This window comes from Mus pahari, chromosome 2 (assembly GCF_900095145.1).
Source record: "Mus pahari chromosome 2, PAHARI_EIJ_v1.1, whole genome shotgun sequence".
Lineage (NCBI taxonomy): Eukaryota > Metazoa > Chordata > Mammalia > Rodentia > Muridae > Mus > Mus pahari.
The window spans coordinates 44,265,046-44,283,106 of record NC_034591.1 but is presented as its reverse complement, the minus strand read 5'-3'; the positions used below and the strand labels follow the sequence as shown (position 1 = coordinate 44,283,106).

Here is an 18,061-nt window from a genome sequence, read left to right as displayed (position 1 = left end):
CTGAAATCAAAGAAGCCTGTACTTGAAGATGAAGTTATCAGTGTTGGCAGAAGGACAGCCAAAGATAAAAGCAGCTTTGCTGAACAGATTTATATATATCTTCTTTGTGCCAGCTCTTGGAAACTGGAACTTCCTATGTAGGATTATGTGATTATATCATTCAGTTCTCTTGAATCTGGCTAACTCCTGTTTATTCTCTTAATTTCATCATAGGCATAGCTTTCTTCTGAGGAGTCAAGTGCTTGATAGACAGCCCCACCTTTACCTGTCTGTCTGAAGCATCAAGCATGCCCACCATCTATTTCAACTAGTTATTTTCTTACCTTTATGGCCCATGAAACTTGAACACTTTTGACATCAAGATGGCCTTTTGTTTATGCAGAGCCCACTGTATAATATATCTAATGTATAGTAGATACAATAAATATTTGTTAGATGAACGGATAAGCACTGTAGACCCTGTGAAATATACAGAATTACATGTGAAATTTGCCCTTTATAAAATTTTAGGAAATAAAATTTGAAAGCATAATATTGTTGAGATCCAACTTCTTTTGCTTTAGTTTGCTGAATTACAGATACAAAACACGTGTGTGCATGCGCCCACGTGTGTGTGCACATGTTTGGGCGTTTACAACTGTAAAAGGCTTTCAAATGGGAGCAATGCTATGGGTTCCAGCTATAGTACTAGAGAATATTTCTTGGAAAATGTAAAGATGGACTTCAGAGTTAAAATGTTAGCAGGCTTTGGATGTACATTTGAAAGAGCCTAAAACACTACTATAGTATCTTGTATTCAGTAGAGCCATGAAGGCCAGTGAGCATGTTAAGCACTCATTTGGAAGTGGAATTACACAGTGCACCGACTGACAACTTCTGATAAATTAGATAAAGCAGACATTTAAGGAATGTGTTGTTAGAAGGATTATTACAAATGAAATAGGTTACCAGCCTGCTGAGTAAAAGATATTGTCCTTACAAGTGGTAGAAAAGAAATTGTATTTTATAGAACCCTGCTGTGGAAATTAGCAGATGGAGATTAAGCTATTAGACTAGAGGATATTACAGTATGAAACTTATCCTAATTATTCTTTAAATCTTTAGAAATGAGCATTGAAACAAGCATTGTAGTTGAGCAAAATACTCAACATAAGACTCTTTCGGTTGCATTACTTCTAAGTGATAACAATTAACATATCTTATTACTAACCCATTTTATTTTTGTAGCTCTTCAGCCAGCTCAACGCTAGCCTATCAGCTCTCTAACTAAGGTTACCTATTGCTCTGTTTCTGATTTGACATTATAAACCAGTGTTAGTCCTGTGGCATTTGCCAGATCAAAACTTACAGTAAGAATCTGAAACTTCTACTAGAGGTTACTAGCTGTAAGCGACTTTTGTTTTGTCTATAACTTTAATCATACTGTTGTTTTGAAAAAAGTATCAAACATAATTGTAAGGGGTGACCTTGCATTTCTCAGTCTAACATGCAAACAGTGGAGGTAAATTGATGCTGTAACTAAAATCTTCTTTATAAACTGTCATTCTAAATGCAGTGTGGTATCATTACGAATTTCTAATAATTTGCTCAAACACACAGAGAATTCCACTTAAATTGAAAATTAAACCACATCTAAGATTTAAACAGTTGCAATTATGGCATAAACCAGGATACAAGGACCCCAAAGCAATGACTAATTAGCCCACAAAAACATCCAATATCTGAAAAACCAGTAATTGTGATCAACACAGGCTTGTTTCTGAAGGACTGTAATCAGGCGAAGAAATAGAGCAGTTTTTTTACTCTAAAGTAAAAGAGAAAACAAAATAGTTAGCTATTCCTGAGGGATATCTAGATGAATCCTCTGCTCTTAAAGTCTTGATATGAGGAGACAGATTAGTGCTAAGCACAGCGGGCCATCCTTAAAAGCCATTCTGGAAGGAAAGGCTCCCAAGAGCAGATGAAAGAATCAGAGATGCCCACACTCCCACTGTTAAGAGTCCCACAGAAACATCAAGCTAACAACCATAACATGTATGGAGAGGACCTAGCTCTGACCTATTGTTGCTTCAGTGTTTGTGAGCCTGTAAGAGCCTTCCCTACTTAGTCGGTGTCTGTGGCTTGCCTAGCTCAGCCTTGATTTGAGGGTTTGTGCCATGTCTTATTGTATCTTGTTATGCTATGTTCAGTGGCTACCCCTGGGAGGCCTGCCCTTTCTAAAGGGAAATGGAGGATGTGGATGAGGAGGGGGAGGAGGAAGAGGGAAGAGGGGAAATGGGGGTGGGAGGACTGGGAGGAGTGGAAAGAGGGGAGGCTGTGGTCAGGATGTACTGAAAACAAACAAAAAAGTAAGGCCACCTTGGCTCTGCATTCATCACACAGCCCAGACCCTGTACTCTGTTTCTGACCTGTTATCCTGGGAATTCTTAGATGAGTGTTAGGGCAAAGGTACCCCATCTCCTACCCCTCAATTCAGGATGTACACTAGGCTGGGGCACTGTGCCATAATTGTTAGTGGAAAGTGAGAACTTCTGGTGACACCTGTGTAGTAGTGATCACAGTCCCTGTGACACCTGTGTAGTAGTGATCACAGTCCCTGTGACACCTGTGTAGTAGTGATCACAGNCCTGTGACACCTGTGTAGTAGTGATCACAGCCCCTGTGACACCTGTGTAGTAGTGATCACAGCCCCTGTGACACCTGTGTAGTAGTGATCACAGCTCCTGTGACACCTGTGTAGTAGTGATCACAGCTCCTGTGACACCTGTGTAGTAGTGATAACAGTCCCTGTGACACCTGTGTAGTAGTGATCACAGCCCCTGTGACACCTGTGTAGTAGTGATCCCAGTCCCTCCTATGTGTGGGAGCTTGGTTCCCAGAGTCTGTGGACACCAGTTCCAGTGTTGCTCCAGTCCTGTATTAAAAAACACTATATTGGCTCCCAATGTATTTGCAACCCTCTGTTTTTTTTTTTATCTCCAGATTCCCTTTTTCTTTGTAAAGAACTGGGGACTGAAGTTAGGGCTGTATGCTTTCTTGGTAAGCGCTCTACCACTGAGCTAGATTCTCTGCTCTAGGTGACTTTTTTTTTTTTTAACACAAAATCCATTACAAATACTGTGCAAATAATGTACTGTTGTACTGACTTGCTTAGAGAGTAATGGCAAACCCCCCAAACGGTCTATGTATGCTGTGCCCAGATACAGCTCTTGTGGTTTTGAGAGAATCCTTATGTAGCTCAGGCTGGTCTCCAACTCACTATGCAGAAACTGGCCTTGAAATCTTGTCTCTCCCGTCTCCACCTCCCAGATGTTGGGACTACTGGACTTGTGGCATCATGCTCGGATGGACGCTGTAGCTGGGCTTTGGCTGCTTTGTGGGTTCTCCCCCCCCCCCCTTCTCTACTCTTCTTCTATTCTTTCAACTCCCTAGCATTAGATAGGAGAGAAAAAAGGATAGAGGAGAAAGGATGACATCTTTAGACTACATCTTGCTGATTAGGGTCATTGTGTTCCTTGGGGGCAAGTTTGATCTTCACCGTCTGGATATCTAATTAATTCTTCTAGTTGTTTCTTCTTTGTGCACAACTACTTAACAAACCGAGACCAACAGCAATCAACAGCCACCAACCCCTGACACTATTAAAGATATTCTGTTAGGCTTGCAGACAGGACCTTTAGCAAAACTGTCCTCAGGGAGGCTTTACCCAGCGGCTAATGAAGGCAGATGCAGAGACCCACAGCCAAGTGTTGGGGTAGAGCTCAGGGAGTCTTGTAGAAGAGGAGAGGGAAGTATTGGGGGAAGGGAGGAGACAGGGAGATCAAGCACAGCATAAGAAAACCTACAGAATCAACTAGCCTGGGCCCACAGGGGCTCGCAGAGACTGATCCTCCAACCAAGGAGCACGCACAGGATGGACCTAGGCTCCCAGCAAATACGTGGCATATGTGCAGCTTGGTCTTCATGTGGGGCCCATGGCAACTGAAGCAGGGGCTATCTATGACTCTGCCACCTCCTTTCCCCTAGCTGGGATGCTGTGTCTAAAGCCTAGCCAGCATGTGCTGGAGGCTTTTATTTAAGCCATTTCGGTTGGTGTCAGATGGAACCTCAGAGATATTTTGATTTGCATTTCCCAGATGATGAAGGTAGTTGAACATTTCTTTAAGTGTTTCTTGGCCATTCAAGATTCCTCTGTTGAGAATTCTCTGGCTAACTCTGTATTACACTTTTTAATTGAGTTATTTGGTTTGTTGGTGTCTAACTTCTTTAGTTCCTTATATATTCAGGCATCCAGTTAGACCAGCACCACTTGTTGAAGATGCGTTCTTCTTTTCCATTGTATGGTTTTGGTCTCTGTCAAAAATCAAGTGTCCATAGGTGTGTGGTTTTATTTCTGGGTCTTTGATTTTATTCCATTGACCAACCTATCTGTTTCTATACCAATATCATGCAGTTTTTATTACTATTGCTCTGTAGTACAGCTTGAGGTCAGGGATGGTGATACCTCCAGAAACTCTTTTATTGTACAGGATTGTTTTAACTATCCTGTTTGTTTGTTTGTTGTTTTCCATATTAATTAAAAAATGCTTTTTCAAGGACTGTAAACAATTGTGTTATAATTTTGATGGGAGTTGCGTTGAATCTGTAGATTGCTTTGGGTAAAATGGCCATTTTTACTACGTTAATCTTACTGGTCCATGAGCATAGAAGGCCTTTCCATCTTCCGTTATCTTTTTCAGTTTCTTTCTTCGAGTCTTGAAGTTCTTGTCATACAGGTTTTTCACTTGCTTGGATAGAGCTGCACCAAGATATTTTATATTTTTTGTAGCTATTGTAAAGAGTGCTGTTTCCCTAATTTCTTTCTCAGCCTGTTTACCATTCGTATAATAGAGGGCTACTGATTTATTTTTTTTAGGTAATTTTGCATCTAGCCACTTTGCTGCAGGTGTTTATCAGCTGTAGGAGTTCTCTCATAGAAAATTTGGGGTCATTTATATATAGTATCATGTCATCTGTGGTTAGCACTGTTTTGATTTCTTCCTTTCCAATTTGCATCCCCTTGATCTCCTTTGGTTGTCTCGTTGGAGCTCAGAGGCAACGGGGCAGACCTCACAGCTGTTGGGCTTGAAGGGGACCCAATTCGCTGGGCAATGGGACCTGGAATCTCCCCTGGTGGCATTATCTTGGGTGGCAACAGGCCTCCAAGGATACAGGCCGAGCTGTGGCCTAAGGGATGGAGTGCAGAGGGGACAGGGTGGAACTCACCCTTCCAGGAAACAATTATTGTAAAAAGTATTTTTTGACGAATGGGTAGTTGAATCTGAGGATGCAGAACACACATATTAGGAGGATCAAAGGTACAGCTGTTTCCCTGTGGGCAACTGCTTTGGGAAGAGCTTTGAACTTGTTGCAGACTTATTCTATGCAAGGGGCTGAGACTTAACTCCCACAGTCCCTTTCTGAGATGTCTGTGGGTCTTCAAATATTATGGGTTACCACAACTGCTCTATGGAACTTGTCTTAATGTGGCAAGGCACATGAGCAAGGCACATGAACATGCACTCAAGATAGCATTAGGCAGATAATTAAAAAAAACATGTTAATCCCAGCACTCGGGAGGCAGAGGCAGGCAGATTTCTGAGTTCGAGGCCAGCCTGGTCTACAAAGTGAGTTCCAGGACAGCCAGGGCTATACAGAGAAACCCTGTCTCAAAAAAAAAAAAAAAAAAAAAAAAAAAAACCCAAAAAAACCAAAAAAAAAAAAATGTTAAAACATATGCTGTTCTCCCTGTGGGGGTCAATAAGTAATTTCCAATATAAATCAAGCCATTCTTTATGACAAGTAATGTAAGTCAATCTTGGAGAAGTGTTTTCCTTTCTGCAGACTGACACGGTTTCCCCTCTACCACAAAGACCGACAGGGTTTCTCATGTGCTTTGGAAGCACCTTTAAGTGTTTTTAAAAGGTTTAATTTTCAATGTGTTTATGTGTCTGAGTTTATGTGTCTCATGTGTGTGCAGGAGCCTATGGAGGCTAGATGGTTTGGATCATCTAGAGTTGAAATTAGAAGTGGTATGACTCATTGCATGGGTGCTGGGAAGTGATCTGAGCCTGGCGCCTCCTCTAATAGCAGTGAGCACTCTCCCAGTGAGCCATCCTCCTAGCCCCCCTCCCCAGGAATTCGCCAGACTTGGTTACATGATATGTTCAATGGAGCCCAACAATGTTTCGCTCTGTCTTTTTCTCCTCCCTGTCAAGGATGCTGGGTCCAGAGCAGTACACATTCCCTCCAGTACATAGCAACATGTTTTAATCCAGGGTACCATGAGATTGGCCTTAACAATAGAGTCCTTGCCTAGCATATAAGAAACACTAAGTTCAATCTTCATTTCATCAAAGATAAATAGATGAATAAAACATGTTTTACTATTCCATGGTCTATACATTTGATTATCTTTCTTTTTAAATCAAATCAAATTTAATTTATTTACGTTCCAAATGTTGCCTTCCTTCTTGGTACTCCCTCCACAAGTTCTTCACCCCATCCTCCCTTCCCACTCCCCTTTGCTTTTGAGAGGGTACTTACCTGCCCACCCACCCACCCACACACCTCACCTGCTACTATCCCCCTTTTCTGGGGCATGAAATTTCTACAGGATTAAGTGCATCTTTTTCAACTGAAGCCAGATAAGGTAGTCCTTTGCTACATATATAGTGGGGGCTACGGATCAGTCCATGAATGCTCTTTGGTTGGTGGCTTAGTCTCTGGAGCTCTGAGGGGTCTGGGTTAGTTGAAACTGTTGTTCTTCCTATGGGCTTGCAATCCTCTTCATCTCCTTCAGTCCTTCCCCTAACTCTTCCATAGGGGTCCCTGGGCTTAGTCCAATGATTGGCTGTAGGATCTGCATCTGTCTTAGTCAGCTGCTGGTAAAGCCTCTCAGAGAACAGCTGTGCTAGGCTCCTGTCTGCAAGAACAACATGGCATCAGTAATAGTGTTGGCATTTGGTGCCTGGGCATGAGATGGATCCCAAGTTGGGCCAGTCTCTGACTGGCCTTTTCTTCAGTCTCTGTTTCATTTTTTTGTCCCCGCATTTCCTTTAGACAGGAACAATTCTGGGTCAAAAATTTTGAAGATGGATGAGTGGCCCCATGCCTCAAATAGGGGCCATGTCTATCTACTGAAGGTGATCGCTTTAGGTTCCATCTCCCCACTGTTTGGTAGTTAGGTTAAGGTCATCTTCATTGGGTCCTGGGAGTCTCTCACATCCTTGGTGTCTGAGACTTTCTAGAGGTTTCCCCTACCAATGACATACTGGTGCATATTTCTATTTATACTTCTGGCCCTCTAGAATTCTCTCCTGCCTCCCCCTGTACTTGATTCTGCCCCCATTTTTTCTTCCCCATCCCCACTCCCACCCAGGTCTTTCCTTCCATCCACCTCCCAAGATTATTTTGTTCCCCCTTCTAAGTGGGATTGAAGTATTCACATTTGGGCCTTCCTTCTTGTTAAACTTCATATGGTCTGTGAGTTGTATCATGGGTATTTTGAACTTTCTGGCTAATATTCACTTATCAGTGTGTACATACCATGTGTGTCCTTTTGGTCTAGATTACCTCACTCAGGATGATATTTTCTAGTTCTATCCATTTGCCTGTAAAATTCATGATGTCTTCGCTTTTAATAGCTGAGTAGTATTCCATTGTGTAAATGAACCACATTTTCTGTATCTGTTCTTCTGTTGAGAGACATCTACGTTGTTTCCAGCTTCTGGCTATTACAAACAATGCTGCTATGAACATAGTGGAGCATGTGTCCTTGTGATCTTTAGGGTATATGTCCAGGAGTGGTACAGCTGGGTCTTCAGGTAGAACTATTTCCAATTTTCTAAAGAACCACCAGATTGATTTCCATAGTGGTTTTACCAGTTTGCAATCCCACCAGCAATGGAGGAATGTTCCTCTTTTTCCACATCCTCGCCAGCATCTGCTGTCTTTTGAGGTTTTTGATCTTAGCCATTTTGATTGGTGTAAGGTGGAATCTCAGGATTGTTTTGATTTGCATTTCCCTGATGACTAAGGATGCTGGACATTTCTTTAGTTGCTTCTCCACCATTTGAGATTCCTCAGTTGAGAATTCTCTCTTTAGCTCTGTACCCCATTTTAAAAATGGTTTATTTGGTTTTCTGGAGTTTAACTTCTTGAGTTCTTTGTATATTTTGGATATCAGCCCTCTATCAGTTGTAGGGTTAGTGAAGATCTTTTCTCAACCTGTAGGTTGCTGTTTTGACTTATTGATGGTGTCCTTTGCCTTACAGATCTTTTTCAGTTTCATGAGGTCCCATTTGTAAATTGTTGATCTGAGCCGTTGGTGCTCTGTTCAGAAAGATTTCCCGTGTGTTGAGGCCTTCGAGGTTATTTTCCACTTTTACTTCTATTAGATTCAGTGTCTCTGGCTTTATGTGGAGGTCCTTGATCCACTTAGACTCGAGCTCTGTACAAGGTGATAAGTATGGATGACTTTTCATTTTTCTGCATGCAGACCACCAGTTAGAGCAGCACCATGTGTTGAAGATGCTTTCTTTCTTCCATGGTGTTGTTTTGGCTTCTTTGTCAAATATTAAGAGTCCATAGGTGTGTGGGTTTATTTCTGGGTCTTCAGTTCTATTCCATTGATCAATCTCTCTGTCTCTGTACCAATACCATGTGGTCTGTGTGTGTGTGTGTGTGTGTGTGTGTGTGTGTGTGTGTGTATTTATCACTTATTGCTCTGTAGTACAGCTTGAAGTCAGGGATGGTGATTTCCACAGAAGATCTTTTATTGTTGAGAATTGTTTTCAATATCCTTTGTTTTTTGTTTTTCCATATGAAGTTGAGAATTGCTTTTCTCATGTCTGTAAACAATTGAGTTGGCATTCTGATGGGGATTGCATTGAATCTGTTCATTGCTTTTGGTAAGATGGCCATTTTTACTATGCTAATCCTCCTGACCCATGAACATGGGAGATCGTTCCATCTTCTGAGATATTTTTTGATTTCTTTCTTCAGGGACTTGAAGTTCTTGTCATACAGATCTTTCACTTGCTTGGTTAGAGTTACACCAAGATAGTTTCTATTATTTGTGAGTATTGTGAAGGGTGTTGTTTCCCTTTCTTTCTCAGCCCACTTATCCTTTGTATAAAGGAAGGCTACTGATTTCCTTGAGTTAACTTTATATCCAACCACTTAGCTGAAGTTGTTTATCAGCTGTAGAGTTCTCTGGTAGAACTTTTGGGGTTGCTTATGTATACTATCATATCATCCACAAATAGTGATACCATGATGAATGTTTCTGCCTGCAGAAACACTCTGGTCTGGATTCGCACTGAAGAGCGGGAACTCCTAAAAGGGAAAAGGGCTGCGAAAAGAAATATGGAGGCCTTGGCAAGAATCCTGATCAAGGCTCGAATTTTTATTGATCGGACTTGCTTAAGTACAAGGAAGGGTTAGGAAGGGTTCCCAGCATGCCCTTGAGTCCTTTGAAGTTGCCACGGCGGTCCGAGCGATGGTGGGCAGTCCGAGCGATGGTGGGCAGTCAGAGCGAGGGTGGGCAGTCAGAGCGCACTGCATTCTGGGAGACCTGGGTAGCACTCTGGTACGCCTGTGGAGGGGGAGTGGTTAGTGGAGGTGGGAGACCCCAACACCATGATTTCTTTCTTTCTGATTTGTATCCTTTTCACCTCTTTTTGTTGTTTAACTGCTCTGGCTAGAACTTTGAGTACTCTATTGAATAGGTAGGGAGAGAGTGGGCAGACTTGTCTAGTCCCTGATTTTAGTGGGATTGCTTCAAGTTTCTTGCCATTTAATTTGTTGTTGGCTGTTAGTTTGCTGTATATTACTTTTGTTATGATTAAGTATGTACCTTAAATTCCTTATCTTTCCAAGACTTTTAACATGATGGAGTGTTGTATTTTTTCAAAGGCTTCTTCAGCATCTAATGAGATGATCATGTGATTTTTTTCTTTGAGTTTGTTTATATAGTGGGTTATGTTGATGGATTTCCTTATATTGAACCATCCCTGTATCCTCTGAATAAAGCCTAACTCATTGTGGTGAATGATCATCTTAATATGTTCTTGGATTTAGTTTGTGAGATTTTATTGAGTATTTTTGCATTGATATTCATAAGCAAAATTGGTCTGAAGTTCTCTTTGTTGGTTCTTTGTGTGGTTTATGAATCAGAGTAACTGTGGCGTCATAGAATGAATTTGGTAGTGTTCCTTCTGCTTCTATTTTGTGGAGTAGTTTGAGGAATATTGGAATTAGGTCTTCTTTGAAGGTCTGATAGAACTCTGCTCTAAACCCATCTGGTCCAGGGCTTTCTTTTGGTTGGGAGACTATTAATGACTGCTTCTATTTCCTTAGGGGCTTTGGGACTGTTTTGATAGTTTAAACCAATCTTGATTTAACTTTAGTACCTCATATCTGTCTAGAAAATTGTCCATTTCATCCAGATTTTCTAGTTATGATGAGTATAGATAGTAGGGTCTGATGATTTTTTGGATTTTCTCGGTTTCTGTTGTTATGTCTCCCTTTTCATTTCTGATTTTGTTAATTTGGATACTGTCTCTGTGCCCTTTAATTAGTTTAGCTAAGGGTTTATCTATCTTGTTTATTTCTCAAAGAAGTTGTTCTTGGTTTTGTTGATTTTTTGTATTGTTCTCTTTGTTTCTAATTGGTTGATTTCAGCCCCAAGTTTGATTATTTCCTGCCATCTACTACTCTTGGGTGTGTTTGCTTCTTTTTGTTCTAGATCTCTCAGGTGTGCTATTAAGTTGCCAGTGTATGCTCTCTCTGATTTCTTTATAAAGGCACTCAGAGCTATGAGTTTTCCTCTTAGCACTGTTTTCATATTTTTTTTTTAAAACAGTGATTTTTTAGTTATGACTGGGGATTGCATTCTAGTGGATGGGACAAAATAGTTATTTTCAGTCTTTAATTAATCATAATTGCAACAATAATATTATTTTCAAGTGTTCAGCTCCAAATGTCTGGAGAAGACCTGATGGCAAAACCATTGAAATGGATACACAGTTCACGATCCGAGCCAGAGAGCTGCAAAGCATCTACAAGTGTATCCTGCTGAAAGATCTCTCTCAAGACGAGAGGCTGGATATACTGCTGACGCTTAAACACACCGTGAAGGTATGTCACACTCACCGTCAGTAGGAAGATCAGCTGGATACTAGACTCAACATGTTTCTTGTCATTAAGCGATTATGTAACTATTAAGAAATGCTTGCATACAATAAATTATATAAACAGCTAACTTATTTTGCTCAGTTTGGGGACAGATATATCCAACGAATGAAAACTAGAAGCTCTCAAAATCTGTGCTATGTGGATGCCAGTCATGTGTAAAGTTGTGGGTCCGATCTGCAAATAATTTCATAAATACTTTAGGATAACATAATAAAATGTAAACATAGTATGTTCAAATACAAATTCATCTTTATGTAACACAACATGCTTTAAGAATTAAAAAAATTAGCAATTATTGTCTACATTTTGAACAGTTTTCAGTGAAAAACTATGCTTTGTCATTAACATTTTAATCTATTGTTATTGTTCGTGTGTGTTTGTCTGCGCATGTGTGTCGGTACATGCGCATTACAGTGTACACATAGAGGTCGCAGGATAGTTTTCGGGATTGGTTTTCTCCTTCCTTCTTCTGAGTTGGGAAGATGGAAGTGAGATCTCACACCTTAATTGCAAGTGCTTCTACCCACTGAGTTTCCGATCTCCTGGCTTTTAGAGGTTGTAAGTATGCTTGTTTTCCCCCTCATATACTATTAATTTTCTACTTTTAAATTAAAAATTAAGATAGTGGATGCCATGCAGTCCGGTTTTCTTCAGAAATTGACTTCCACATTAGTTTGAGTTCAGGAGTTTCCGGGGGCCATGCTCAAGTACAGAAAACAAATAGGAAAACCGTCCTTGCCAGGAAGAGGAAAAACTCCAGGGTCAATTTCGGACTCTTAGAATCGTAGCAATCGCGTAAGTACACCAAAATCTTGAAGTTGGGCCCGCCTTGAGGATTTGCCCGATGTCAGAGCAAGGAGTAGGACTGTTCTCTCATTTCCCTGAATCAAGGGTGTGAGTTTGCCCTGGCTCACTAAACACACATCTTCCCAAGTAGCGCTCCAAAGTGATCTGGCTGAGAGTTGTCTTTCCATGACTCACCATTAGGGGGCGCGTGAGAGCTTCCAGTGCGGCTACAGAACCCTGGGTACAGCTGTTCCAATCTGCTTTGCTATCAGTTCCTACAATCTGGACAGATGCACCCAACCCTCTCCCGGATTCCCGGAAATAAAATTATAGTAGCGAGGTTAATGGGCAAAGTACAGACTCTGTCGTGCTTATCAGCACATTCCCCCATGTTTCTTCTTTTACTCATTTTATTGTTTCCTCACCTTGGATTGAGAAGAATCAGAAACCAGATGCACAAAGGTTTTAAGATACATTATAGAATTAGGTAATTGGTTCACAGGTGTCGTGTTTCACATGCTGCCTTTTCTCTGGACTACCTTTGCAAAGATTGTGGTGGTGGTGTAAACAGTCTTGATTGAAACCTCCTTAGATAGCAAAAGAGACGCAAAGGTGCAGAGAGGCAAGAAATACTGGCCATCAGATGGGGAGGGAGAGAGGGAAAGAGAGAGGAGAGAGAGGAGAGAGGAGAGAGAGGAGAGAGAGGAGAGAGAGGAGAGAGAGAGACAGAGAGAGAGAGAGGAGAGAGAGANNNNAGAGAGAGAGAGAGAGAGAGAGAGAGAGAGAGAGAGAGAGAGAGAGAGAAAGAGAGAGAGATTATGACCATGTGACTATATAAGTAAGACACCATTTCAGAGAGCTACACTGGATTTTTAGGCATGAAAGCAGGATTAATGGAAATCTATTTTTTCCAAGGCCCTCCTAAAATGCTTCCAGGGTGAGGCACCACCCATTTCAACTCTTCAACTTATTAATATTACCAAGTATGGAGAAGTCTGAAAGAGCCTTGCCTTACAGTGACGCTCTTTACCCTTTTCTCCTCCATACAGACTGTGTCCCATCCAGTTTCCTCCAGAGAGTGGGATGGACGTAGGTCTGTTTCACTGTTTATAAACACCGTCATAAGCCCCTAACTCCCACGCAGTTTGCTTGTTCAAACCACCTAGTTTTAGTACTCTACTAAAAAGTATTGGGTGGTACGATAGACATACATAAAATGCATCAATAGTTTAGCAGTGTTGAATAGGACAATTCATCAGTGTAAACCCTATGCGTTTTTCATCCCTTTCTTCCTCATTTTAGACTTCCTTTTGTCTCCTTGAAGAAATCACCAAAGAACAGTCATTCACAGGAATGTCTTTCCTTGATTTCTCTCAATGATTTTCATTCCTCTGTACAAGCCTATAAATAATTTTGTTCAGCACTTTTAGTTTTGACCTATTGTGAAATTATACTGCATGCACCAGTTTAAACCTTGTTCATTTTGCTTATTTACTTTATAAGATGTAAGCATTAAGATGTATAGCTATAGTATAATTTATTTATTTCCATAAAGTCCAAATATATATATATATGTATATGTATATATATATACACATATAATTTGCTAACATTTTTTAGTTGTTTGTAAATTTTGGCTACTATGAACAATATCTCTATAGATACTTTAAAGCACCTATGCAAAGAGTTTCTAGGTCATGTGTTGAGTATTATCAAACTAGCTATTTAATATAAATTGTCTCTTAATTGTGCCAAATTTTACTTCTGTCACCCTTTAAAATGTTTCAGGATGTGGATTCCAGTTTGTTTGGGTGGTAGATTTAAAAAAGTGTTTTAAAAATAATTATACTGAGTACTTTGTGTTTGGTTTAGGAACATGAGTGTAAACTGACCCAAGAAATCCTAGAATTGATTGACAGAGAAGTTGACCTTATGATGAGAGGAGTCAAACCTCAAAATCTCCAAGGGCTCAGGAAGAGAATCACAACTCTCTTTATTCACTACATCAAAACGCCTCTGTTTAATCCTGAAGTTGCGAAATACCTTAAGGTACTCTACATACTGTACTGATTTTCCAGATCCTAAGATGTTATGTCGCCAGTTGAAAGATAGCCGAAGTTTGCTTCTGTGCTTTATCGCAAATCTAACCGTGCCCGCGCTTTTACCGAGCTCCCCAGCCTTATCATTCTGCTGACAGCTAAGGTCTCCCATTGCCCTCTTTAGGACATGAATTTTCCCTCACTTTCCCGGTTTTTGCCCCGTCGCTCCCACCTGCAGCGTTGTGCTCTATTGGATCTTGCCAACTCTCACTCATTTTTCAAAAATCAAACTCGTTGTCCTTCTCTCTCATGAGGCTGCAGAGAAAGTTGGCCTTTCCGTTTCTCCCAACTCTCTCGGTATGCCTTGTCTGTCTGTCTTTAGCACTTATGCAACTGTTAAGTGTCAGTGACTGGATCCACGAAGACAGCCCAAAGAGCTACAGAGGGAGTCGGGGTTTGAGTTCCATTATGCCCTCTCCACAAGTATGATTAGCTTTCTGGGGGACATGCATACCTCTTTGTTTTCTTACAAAGCTATTTGAAACACTTTTAGTAAATTGGGAAATCTCACTAAAGAGTTATAGTTGTAGGATTATTTTTCGAATTATAATCTAGGAAGCTGATGATCTTTAGAATTTTAGCAAAACCAAAACCTCATAACGCAGACAAAAATTTAGAAAAATAGAAAGTGCTTACTGTTCATGTTCTTTTTTACTTAATGAAAAATGATTACGCTGTTTAAAAGACTGGGAGAAAAGTTTCCCACTGTATCACTTCATAGTTTTTCCCCATGTCTAAGTTGGTTTGTTTATATAGATTTGTAGCAATATATTAAGAGAATTTGTACTCTACACCATTATGTCATGTTATATCACTGTCTTTGAAATTTCTTTGATAAAAGTTCACTCTTCCAGTAAGTTTTAATAATACATAAAGTCATGTAACTAACAATATATCGAATCCAAAGAAATTGTCATCTTCACAGACGGCCCTGCTATCATCAGCTCTTAGCCGACCTGTGTTTTATTTCGGTGGCTTTATTTATTCCAGGATGCCTTATAAACGGAATAATTCTATTGTGGAACCACATGCAGTCTCTCGAGACAAGCTTCCTTCACCTCATTTCATTTGAGATTTGCCCATGCTTAGATGTATCAGTGGTTGGTCGTTACAGCTCAGAAGCCCAAGATACCATCCCGAGATGCAGGAGTTTGAGTCTTATCATTTCTCTTCAGGGAACAACACTTGTCTTCTGTTTTATTCTAGGGTTTTTTGATTTTTGTTTTTGTTTTTCCTTTTTTTCTTTTGCCATTCTGATTTGCATCTGGGACTTTGACTTATTTTGTGTTTTTTTTTCTTCTTCTTCTTACAGTACAACAGTTAGTCAAGTTACAAAGTTTAGCTTTGTTAACTGTTCTCATAATTTTTTAAAAAGGTAAATCTTCACTGAATTGCCATGACTCCTTTGTCATATACAGCATCCCTTTTTAAAATTTCTGGCCACCGGGGCTAGTTTGGAGTTGCCTACCTGCTTGAAGTAAAGAAAGGAAAACGGGTTTTCAAGGCACTAATAAGGCAGTGACAGAATGTGATTCCTGGAAGAAGATAAATGAATGAAGTAAGCCTGTGCTGATCCCACTTGGTTGTGAAGGAGAGCCATGCTGTACTAGAGCAAGAGGGTAAAGAGAGGCTCTGGGTTCCTTAAGCTGGGCTGAAAGAACGAGGCTCTCTCTATCCCTCACGCCCACGTGACAGAAGCGTGAAGGACACAGGGCTATGAGCGGATTGCGTAGGACAGAAGTTTGCGGGACGGAATCTGAGCTGGAATCTGAGGCTAACATGTGAAGAGAGACACCCCTTAAAGGATAAATGGCAACAACATTCAACACTTAACACAAAGCTAGTTACCTGTTCTCTGTTCCCGAGACAGACTGGATCACTCCAGTGCATGGAGTAATTGGCAGGCATACAAAGGGGACTGACTCAGTAGTGGGAAGTGATTGGCCCCAAATGGAGAACTGCTTTATTCTTGATTAAAAAAACAAAACAAAAAACAAAACAAAACCCACGAACTTAAAATCATGGCATTAACTGACCAAACTGTTATTAGAATTTTAACTGTTCCTCAGGAAAAAAAAATGTATAAAGCTACTGACGGGAATAAAAATATTCACAATTAAAGTAAATTCATAATGTCTCACATCCAAAACCAGATGAGACACATGAACAAAATGTGATAAGTAAAACAAGCAGCTAAATCATTATTCAAATGGCAAATGTTGGAATTAGCTGAAGAAGACATTTGGCCAGGTCATAAGATTTTAGAGGTTCATAAATTAAGCGAAGACATTCAAGATACGCGTCATGAAACTTCCGAAGAAGAAAACTATCACCCTTGAGCAGGAAAATCACACTTGATTAAATTAAGTGGAGATTGGTGACATTGAAGAGGAAACCGGTAATCACTGAACTAGAAGACCACGGCAGAAACTGTTCACAGTGGCACACGTGAAGACAGAAGGAAAGGCAGCGTGAGCACCGCCAGGCTGTGGGAAAAGTGCAAGTACCTCAGTGTATGTCAGAGGCTCAAATTAGAGAGCGAAGGAGAAGGGAAATGTTTTGTTAAAATAAGGGCCGTCATTCTTCTGAATTTGATGAACAAACTAAACCCGTAGATTCAGGAAAAGCCAGTGTGGCATGACGTACAAGGAACAAAGAACACCAAGCCAAAGCTCTGGCCAAGGAGAAAGAGCAGCTTGTATACAGTGGGACAAAAATAAGGACGGAAGCAGATTTCTCACTGGAAGCACCCCAGGGGAACAGACAGCCCAGTCAGCCTCGGTGACGCACTCAGGTCAACCACAGCGAGATAAACGTTACCCTCTGCCTCTTCCACGCGAATTGATTTATTTTCCTTCCTTATCACACAGGAAACACCTTTCAATATAATACTGAATGGGATCACTGAGGGCAGATAGTCATCGCTTGTTCCCAGTACTAGATGAGAAAAATATGTTTTAAAAAATGTGCTAAGAGTCAGTGATTGATTTTTCTAAAGACTCTACCAACGTCTGTCTAGCGGTTGGTGTGTAGCATAGATTTTTATTATTTTGGCCAGGAAAACAAATCTTGCTTGGGATTTAAGTCTCACACACAATAGGTAGTTAAAAGAAAAAGATTTCTTTTCTTCTTCTTCTTCTTCTTCTTCTTCTTCTTCTTCTTCTTCTTCTTCTTCTTCTTCTTCTTCTTCTTCTTCTTCTTTTAGAGCGAGTGATTTTAGAGTTAGTTTTGAGTACTCCTCATGCTTCTGCTTAGTATGCGTCTTGGGCTTCCATCTTCTTTTTTCTTTCTCTTTAGGTCCCTCAAGACCCACTGAAGTTTTATGATACGATTTACTTTTGCCACAGTTGCCAAAAGTATTTGCCTTCTGTGGAGTTTTCTGTCTCACCCACCTCCCACCGTGTGTACCGCTGCCGGCACTGTGTAAACCTGGAGAACGAGACTCAGAGGCGGGAATCGTTTTTGAAGTACAAGTGTTTACTTCAGCGGCTCTACTACTCGGAAGCTGATTATGGGGATAACTCCCAGATTGCTTTTCTGATGCAGGTATGAGCTTTAAAAGGTGCTAATTATGAAACAGAGCTGGGGGAACCCTTGAGATGGCTCAGTGGTTAAGAGCGCTGGCTGCTTTTCCAAAGGACCCAGGTTCCATTCCCACCGCCCACAGGTCAGTTGACAAATCTTAACTCCTGTCTGAGGGGAACTGATGCCCTCTTCTGGCCTCTGTAGTCACTACACCAACCATGCACACAGACAAAACAACCATGCACATGAAATTTATCTGTTAAGAGAGGCTCTAAGGGTATTTTCTCTCCATTTACTTTGATGTTGGCTACTGGTTTGGGAAGAGAGGCCCCTTGGTCTTGCAAACTTTATATGACCCAGCACAGGGGAATGTCAGGGCTAAGAAGTGCGAGTGGGTGGGCAGGGGAGCAGGG

At 40.8% G+C, this 18,061-nt stretch overlaps 1 protein-coding gene across 1 annotated transcript in view; it reads left to right on the top strand.

Moving 5' to 3' along the window:
* The window catches only part of Iqub (IQ motif and ubiquitin domain containing), a 57,625-nt gene that overhangs the window by 33,851 nt on the left and 5,713 nt on the right, over positions 1–18,061 (top strand). The window contains exons 9-11 of the mRNA XM_021191394.1: positions 11,011–11,181; positions 13,897–14,073; positions 17,421–17,669. Of these exons, the coding sequence (XP_021047053.1) occupies positions 11,011–11,181; positions 13,897–14,073; positions 17,421–17,669 (597 nt within the window). The remainder of the gene's footprint in view (positions 1–11,010; positions 11,182–13,896; positions 14,074–17,420; positions 17,670–18,061) is intronic.